This window comes from Penaeus chinensis, chromosome 16 (assembly GCF_019202785.1).
Source record: "Penaeus chinensis breed Huanghai No. 1 chromosome 16, ASM1920278v2, whole genome shotgun sequence".
Taxonomy (NCBI): Eukaryota; Metazoa; Arthropoda; class Malacostraca; order Decapoda; family Penaeidae; genus Penaeus; species Penaeus chinensis.
The window spans coordinates 3,623,916-3,633,915 of NC_061834.1; the positions used below are offsets into that span (position 1 = coordinate 3,623,916).

The 10,000-nt window shown below is 35.0% G+C and overlaps 1 protein-coding gene across 1 annotated transcript in view; it reads right to left on the reverse strand.

Moving 5' to 3' along the window:
* The window catches only part of LOC125033652, a 9,501-nt gene extending 197 nt beyond the window's left edge, over positions 1-9,304 (reverse strand). Inside the window, exons 1-7 of the mRNA XM_047625336.1 lie at positions 8,907-9,304; positions 8,685-8,755; positions 8,189-8,353; positions 6,183-6,326; positions 3,766-3,979; positions 656-838; positions 1-352 (exon numbers count right to left, since the gene is read on the reverse strand). The exon at positions 1-352 is cut by the window's left edge and continues 197 nt beyond it. Of these exons, the coding sequence (XP_047481292.1) occupies positions 150-352; positions 656-838; positions 3,766-3,979; positions 6,183-6,326; positions 8,189-8,353; positions 8,685-8,699 (924 nt within the window). The 5' untranslated portion in view covers positions 8,700-8,755; positions 8,907-9,304 and the 3' untranslated portion in view covers positions 1-149. The remainder of the gene's footprint in view (positions 353-655; positions 839-3,765; positions 3,980-6,182; positions 6,327-8,188; positions 8,354-8,684; positions 8,756-8,906) is intronic.
* Positions 9,305-10,000: the final 696 nt, after the last annotated feature.

Below are 10,000 nucleotides of genomic sequence, written 5' to 3' on the forward strand. Positions count from 1 at the left end.
GGGGTGACTTCATCGCAACGCCAACTTAAATATATATATATATATATATATATATATATATATATATATATATATATATATTCTTCCCTAAAATACATTCAAGAAACCGTTCCATATATCACCAGAAATTCACCCATGGACATCAGTCCTCAGCATCTCTCTTCTGGGAATCGAAAAACCATGATCGTGTCCTTAAACCACACAATCTTCACCGCTTCTCGAATGCGCTTCTCTGCCTCGTCGTCGGCCACCAAGCCTCTGTCCGCCATCTTGGATTTGACGTAATCGTTCGACCTCGTGTTCACGTGATTGTGACCGCCCTGACCTGGCACCGCCCACGACAGCACCACGCCTGTAAGAATTGACAGAACTGTAGAACATATTCAACGACAGCAACATAATTATGATGACAGAATTGTGATGGCGTTCGCTTGATCATATTGCTAATGATAGTTGAATAATCATAATAATAATGATTATTCTCTGTTATTATAATTGCCATTATCCATAATATCAAAATTTTCGCTTTCATCCATCACTTTATTATCACATAAGTCATAATTGCATATAACCACAAACATCATAACTATCATTTATATTTCCAAAAGACCCCCCCCCCAAAAAAAAAAAAAACGAACATCAGACACTTCCCAACCTTTGCAAGCATGTCTGACGAGATTATCCACGAAGACCTCCTCGGCTTTGGCAGGAATATGCTCGCCCACCTCGATGCTCATGACCCAGTCGAAGCGCCTCTGCAGGTCGACTGGGTCCGCCAGGTCAATCGGCTCGATCACGCCCTTGCTCAGGACGCCGATGTTCGCCGCTCCGTCCCAACCTGAAGGCAAGGTGGCGACAGAGTTAATCGTGTCGTTGTCATTATCCTTATTGGTGTCGTTTCCGTTTGAATTCATCATTTCGATTCGATTTTGTTTAAAGAGATGATTCGATTATTTGAACTATTTATATATATAAATACATATATACATATATATATACATCAAAATATATAACACACACATATATATACATACACATTATATATGTGTGTGTATATATATATATATATATATATATATATATATATATAATCTTATATGAGATAAACACAGTGTAAATAACATTTAGTTTTCATTTGGATCTAACTTATCATATCATTATATCTGTCTATATAAATCTATTTATATCTATCTAACCATCTATCTTTCTATATGTATGTATCTATCTATATCTGTCTAACCATCTATCTTTCTATATGTATGTATCTATCTATTACACACTATCTATTTATATATCTATATGTCTATCTATCTATCTATCTAACTATCTATCTATATATCTATCTATCTATCTATCTATCTATCTATCTATCTATCTATCTATATTGCGTGTGTGTGTGAACCGTGGCCTTCTCATCATCAAAAAGTCACACATTTTATCGCATCATACTAATTATAAAAATGTTTTTTCATAAAGAATTATGTAAATGGAATTATCATGGTGCACGAGCTTAATCATATACATTAAATCCTTACTTTCACGGATGTACATTCATGACAAGACTTTTGCAATATGTTTAAAGTGTTGGGACCAAAGCTTCGCGGCGACGGAATGGCCAATCGGGAAGCCACGAACAGCAGGGGCCGGAGATTGGGAATGAATAGGAAAAGTTTGATGATCCTCTGATAGAGTTGATAATCGAAAGGTATGGGAGAGATTTACCTTGGTGATGAAGGTCTGTGTCGGTAAGACGCCTCGGAAGGCGGCGCCATATATATATATATATATATATATATATATATGTATATATATGTAAGAATATATAAGTATATATATAAACATATATATATATACATACATATATATATACATATATATATATATATATATATATATATATATATATGTACATACAAACAGACACACACACACACACACACACAGACACATTTTTTTGTTTTTAATTAAAGCAACAAATCATTTCTCTATAACTAACAACTAACTGAGATTGATGAAAGGTTTTACTATGCAAAGACATTGATTTTGGGTTCGTTTAATCTAGAAGGTCGTGGTCATTAAGACACCTTATCAATGTGACCACTTGGAGAAGACCGGTGACAAGAGAGCTGTTGTTATTAAAGAGCGAAAGACAGACAGGTACGTTTGCAGGCCTGTCGTTCGAAATATCAAATATTTGCTTAATAAGATATGTAAGATAAACGATACTACTAGCATAATGTTAATATTCGCGCAGCTGACATTTTACTATTTTCTTTATCTTATACCTTACTTTGATAACCTAAGAGGTGAAGAGTGTCTAATTCGTATTACATTAACCAGGAAGACCTTACTATTGCTACAAAGTAGTTTATCACCACCTCGACAAAAAAAGGTTCGAATTATGGCGGTAAAACACGATAATTGTGAATTAATGTTATTTTCAGTACTAGAAGTTTGTACATAAAACTTTCCGTGCTATGTAATGTGAGTACTATATTGGGCATTTTCTTAATAAAACTAGCACATCTTTAAAAAGGATAAATTAAACTTATTTTATTCAAGTATTGATGGGTATTTGCTTCTTGTGCGTGTTTTTTTGTTTTGTCACGCCGTCATCCAGAAAATCCCCTTCGTGGGCTTCCCTTTGACGAGGGAGGGTACTAAACTGCGGCCACGATAGGTCAGCAATAATGTTTCAGTGATCTACGTATTGTGGTCCATAATATTTCACACACAGTGAACGGCACACACACGCACGCGCACAGCCGCACACACACACACACACACACACCGATTAAACTTTAAAAAGTCCCACGAGCACGCGTTTCGAAAGCAAAAACTATATATCTGATTTTTTTCCCGCTACCCTGTTCGAAGTAGTTATTTAGCGATACAAGTCTCTTATCGTTTCTGCCTCGCTTGGTACGTCGTCTGGAGGTCCCGTTCTTTATGCAGGTGAAGCGCCATCTGCGACTCGCGGCGAACGATATCAAAACGGCTTTGTCGAAGGCTGCGAGCGCGGAGTACGTACGCCGTGGTCTGCGAGGTCTCCCTCACAGGGTCTGGTTACCCCAACCTTCCGGTCAAGGATGATCACCTGCGACATAAACTGGGTCTATATCTACGACCCAGGCATCAAGCTGCCCTCTCCGAAGAGAGTATATTTCCGTAATTTTTCGACGTTCGAGGGGCTGGGCACCGTGAATTCGGCCTCCTCCCCATCCGGAATTAAGAACAGAAGCGGTCCCAAGCGTGACGGAAGTGCAGGGAGCGGCGCTATCGCAATACAGGGTGACTGTTTCGAACGGGATGACGACCAAAATTTAATTAAACCAACGGATCGTACTTCCCTGCTCATAGGTTTGTGCATAATCTGTCTGTTCGTTTGCCTATCTATCTTTTGGCTTTATTCCTGCGATATGGAAACGTTAGGTACATTAAAAAAAAAAAAAAAATATGACCGGATGATCTTCCTGTTACCAAACCCTCCCATTTTTCTATGCTTAGGCCGGCATCTGAGCAGTCTGGCTTAATTATCTCAGTGGCTGAAGGAGTCAAGCCACTGGGATCTATGTCTATGTATATACGTGAATCCCAATTCCACAGCATCGATAGTCTCTTCCAACTTGTTCGTCTGATTTCAAGCAACAGCACTAAACTGTCTTGCAAGTGCCTGATATCTCCATAAACCACTTTCGAGCTGGAGATCTAGAAGAACATAAGGAATTGGATAAGACACAAATAGATATCACTCAGATCACTCACCATTCCACGATTTAATGACCTGCGGCGCGTTGAGGAGGCCGGCCTTCAGCATCTCCGACTTGTAGCTCGTCTTCATCCTGAGCTGCTCGACGCGGTTCTCGTGCTGGATCAGGTTGTCGTGGTGCCGAAGGAGGCAGCGGCCGTAGTGGCCCAGGCCGGCGCCGAAGTCGGCCACGCTCGAGTACCCGAACAGCTCCTCCAGCGCCTTGCACAGCTGGCGGGGGTTAGACTGAGGTCAGCTCAACAGTAGACTTGTACTCGACACTATATACATTTTGATGGTCTTTGTGTTGCGTGTGTCAAGGTGAAAACACACACACACATGCCGATATTAATATCTTAACATGAAGATTTACATACATACACACACACTATATATATATATATATTTATATTTATATATATATATATGGACACATACATACATATGTATACATATATATGTATACATACATACACACACACACACACACACATGTATGTGTGTGTGTATATATATATACACATACATACGCGTGTATGTGAGTGTCTGTGCACACACACACATACACACACACACACACACATATATATATATATATATCATATATATACACATACACACACACAACCACACACACACACACACACATACACACATATATATATATATATATTTATATATATATATATATATATATATATATATATATATATATGTGTGTGTGTGTGTGTGTGTGTGTGTATAAATATGTGCATAAAAATGGGATGTTATAGGACTGTGAATTTAGAAGACTGGGAGAAGACCAGAAGAAACTACAGGCAGTCTTCCTCAGTGGATTCTCAACAACAGACCACATCCACACGCTCACCCAAATAAGAAAAAAAACGAATATAGGAAACCCTGTGCATGGCATTCATCGATTAAGAAAAGGCATTTGACTCTGTACAAATACCAGCAGTACTAGAAGCTATTCGAAGACAGGGAATAGAGGAGGCATATTGTAAAATATTAGTAGATATATACGATGATGGGACAGCAACCATCAAGCTCTACACGGAAACCGATAAAATACCAATTTTAAAAGGTGTTAGACAGGGCGATACCATCTCACCAAAACTGTTTAAAGCTTGCCTTGAGGAAATAATCAAGAAGCTAGAATGGGAAGGAAAGGGTATCAAAATAGAAGACGAATATCTAAACAATCTAAGATTTGCAGACGATATTGTTCTCTGCAGTGAATCTGCAAGTTTAATGCAGCAACTAATAGAAGTCTGAAAGTTGGACTTTGGATGAACAAGAAAAAGACTAAGATCATGTTCAACAGTAGAGTTCAATTCGAACAGATACACGTACAAGGCGAAGCGCTGGAGGTAGTGTACAAATACACATTCCTAGGGCAACTAGTACAGACAAACACATCAAGCGAAAAGGAAATTAAGCGACGCATTAGTCTTGGCCGGATATTTTTTTTGTGTGAAATGAAAAGTAGTTTCAATTATGAAAACATGCCTTATATATACACAGACATGGATACATATATCCTTATATATTTATTTATGGACATACGCATATATATGTATCCATTTTATTTATCTATCTGTTTACATACAAAAATATTCATACATACACACACACATATAGACATATATACAGATACATACATACTGTGTGTACACACACACACACACACACATATATATATATATATATATATATATATATATATATGTATGTATATATACGTATATCCGATATGTAATATATATATATACATATATATATCCGACATATAATACACACACACACACACACACACACACACACACACACACACACACACACACACACTGGCCTGGCGTGGGTGGGGCCACAGGAAAGGGTTGCCTCGGGCGCAAAATTTGGAAGAAAATAGGCTGTAATAATAAACAAAAGCTAGCGGGCCCGCCATCTTACACAGGACATGACTTTGTATTTGAACGTCCTACAGTTTTTCAATTTGAATATACGTTATCTAGGAATATTATCATCTGGAATATCAATTGTGTTAGTGAAAAATGCAAATAAGAAGAAACAGATAATGATGAAATAATTCTGAAGATAACAGCAATTAATGCATTTTACATTTTTTTAGTTTTACAGTTTTTCAATTTGAATATACGTTATCTAGAAATATTATCAACTGGAAGAGATTTCACTGCAGATATCAAATGTATTATTGAAAAATGCAAATAAAAAGAAACAGATAATGATGAAATAATTCTGAAGATACTAGCAATTAATGCATTTTACATTAAAACTTAACAGTAATTTTTTAAACTACATATTCTAGCCCGCAAAGACTTCATTGCCTAACTAGAGAAAGGATCCAGTGAACCAGCACATGTATACCCATAAAAATACACTTGATCCACTAATGACCCACGGACTTACTCACCTGCCCGTCCCAGTATTCATTTCCGCCGATGAAAAGTCTCTTGGAGTCGAGGCAGAATCCGCCAGATGGCAGCACCTTCACCACGCGGCAAAACAGAACATCCAAAAGCTGTTTCGACTCTCGCTTGTGTTCTTCTAGGTCTGTCTGTGGGGTATATGCAGGTGGTTTTCATAGAATATATACTTAATAAAATATAAAATATATATATATATAACATAAAATAAAATATATATAACATAAAATATATATATATTTTTTTATGTAAGCTGTTGTGTTAACCTGAAAAACCTGTTGTATTGGCGCTAATTCAGTATTAAAGTACATAACATCCGTTTTGACATCATTAGCAACTATGACACTTGTTCCATCTATATTTCTCATGAAAAAAAGAAAAAAGAAAGAAAAAAAATATACGAGTGTGTGTGTGTGTGTGTGTGTGTGTGTGTCCTTATATATGTATATGTCTATATATGTATATGCATATGTACGTATGTGTGTGTATATATATATATATGTATATATACATATATGTAATAATATGTATATGTATATGTATATATATACATATATATATATATATATATATATATATGTGTGTGTGTGTGTGTGTGTGTGTGTGTGTGTGTCCTCATATATGTATATGTCTATACATGTATATGCATATGTACGTATGTGTGTGTATATATATATACATGTATATATACATATATGTAATTATATGTATATGTATACATATATGTGTGTGTGTGTGTGTGTGTATTTATATATATATATATGTATGTATATACACATATAGCTATATCTAAATATAAATATATAAATATACATATATATGTATGTATATATACATATATACACATATATATATACATATATATATATATATATATATATATATATATATATGTGTGTGTGTGTGTGTGTGCGTGTGTGTGTGTTTATATATATATATATATATATATATATGTGCACATATATCTATATCTATATATCTATATATACATTAATACATTTATAAATATATATGTATCTAAATATATGTATATATATATTACATCTCTCTCTCTCTCTCTCTCTCTCTCTCTCTATATATATATATATATATATATATATATATATGAATATGTACAGTTGCGATATTATATCACAATACACTTTTGTACATCTGGCACCACTTCGCTGTAAACATAGAGTAAATAGTATTTTTTATGAATGAAGCGAAAACCCTAGGCTGTTTGTAACAAGGAGTGTGATTGGTAGAACATAAATGGCCAACATGCATATGTATGTATGTATATACATATATACTTTCATGCATATATATATATATATATATATATATATATATATATATATATATGGATGCATGCATGTATATACATACATACATAGGCATTTATATATATATATATATATATATATATATATATGCTTGCATATATATATATATATATATATATATATATATATATATATATATATATATATGCTTCCATATATATACATATATATATTTATATATATAAATATGTATATACATATATGTATATGCATATGTATGTATGTATATACATGTATATATATATATAAATATATACATACAAACATACAAGTGTATATGTATATGTATGTGTAAATATATATACATTTTATATATATATATATGATATAAATATTTAAATTACTTCACCGTGATATTATATACTATGTACAGAATATATGTTATGGCCAGAATCCATTCTTGGAGTAATTGAACAATTATTTTCTAATTATGATCATCCAGATATCAATCGTCAGAATCTTCAATCTCTAATGAGAGATTCGCCTTGAATGTTATCATGTGTTATCCCATTCCTCTGCTGGCTATAATATCTAATGTCAAATCAGTCTCTCTAAACCTCTTGTTAACTAGCAATATCCGTCTTGACAAACACCCATGTACATATCACTTTGGAAAAAACATGATCTCATTACCTGTACCAAGCAAGAGTCCTCATTTCACTCACCACCTTCTTCAGGAGATCTCTGGAGTTCAAAAAAGCTTCCTCTTCTATAGCTTTATCGGATTTCTTGAACTCTGACTTCACCATCGATGCCTGGTCGGTGATGAGGGCAGCCAACAGCACGAAGCTCAGTAGGCCTACCGTTAGGATTAATTTCATATGTCGGATCTGTGTGCGGGTGGTGACATGGAATGATTATTTAGTGTTGTGTGTGAATATTTTTTTTTTTTTTTTTTGTTATATGCGTAATATTTGTTGTTCTATCATAGATGTTATCATTATCATTTTAGATACTAATTTTTTTCATACCTCCGAAGAAAGATATTGTTATCAGTCTTATCAGTAACCTGGTTATACAGCTGTCACTTCTAGGTATGTCATCCCATAAAATCTAACATTAAAATATTTACTATAACGCTATATATATTACAAAAGCATATAGCATAAGCATTCAGTGGACAGACGATAATGTTGAGGCACAAACATGAAATGAACGAACCCAGACTGAAGACATCTTGGTCCGGTGTTTCTTGGAGAAGTCTGTCTGAAGATAATTTCGTTCTCTTGATCCTGTAAGGGTTTTACTGAATAAAAAAAACAAGCGACATTCATAAACTAATATCATTATATGATTTACAATGTGAAATAAAAAAAACATCTTTGTAACAACAAATGTCACTGCAGTATTTAGAAGTGTCACCCAAAAACATCCTTGTCTTACCTACTGCTCTGTTGAAGTTCCCTGTAAATTATTTATTTTCAATCTCCGCTAAAATATCAGTAAATCACCACATGAATTTCTCTTGAAAAATGACAGGTAAGTTGTTGTAGTTCTGTTGGCACACACACTTGTTTTTTCTAGGTCGCTTTTTACTGTTACTTTTTACTTATATTCCTTGTTCACCGTCAATCTGTTTTGTTGTAACATGATTAGTTCTATATGTGGAGACTTTTCAGACAACACTTGTATCGCGCAAATGTTTCGATAATAATAATCAGTTCAACGTTTCATGGTTTCCTTGTGTGCCTCAATCCGACCAAACTCTTTCACATCTTCAAAACCTCTTTCTTTTCCCGGTTCTGTTCGCGAAATACAACGATCTTCTCTGCCATATTCCTCAGAAGTCGTTGCTCTCCTAGAGCAGGACGCAGGCGAGGCTGAATGAAGCGTGGGCTTACGAGCGGCGCTTTCTACTTGCCCGCAGGTAAGCGTTACCGTTGCGAGCAGGAGAGATTAGCCCGTATGTACGTTCGTTCGAGCTCACCACAGCGTCTACGCCCGAGATGCTCACATCCAGGCGTCTGTTAGCGTTTTTTTTTTTTTTTTTTTAGCAATTTAGCATTTTTTAACATTTTGCTCTCATCTATTTCTCTCACTTTTGCTTACGAAGAAATGAATATTGAGGTATATATTAATTTCAGTTTCTCGAAGTACAAAAACAAATTACGCAAGATATGAATAATGTTTCTCTTAACTGTGAGTATAATATATATAGTACACAACAAATAATCCCAATAAGCAAACAATAATACCCATAGACACAGCAGACAAAGTGGAAAAAAGCTAGAAACTATTACCTATCTGGCAACTCGCGCTGACGAGGGGGTAACATCCTTTCCAAACATTGTTCCGCTAAGGGACGCATAGCGGGACCCGTGAAAACTTTTCTTGGCGTCAATTCTTACCTTCTGTCACCTGGATGAATTCAAGTTTTATCAGACTGCACAATAACTGTGGAATATACATAGTCATGCAAGAAATTAAAGGCAAATACGTACGTAACTGCGCTCGCAAATACGACTGCGCACATATAT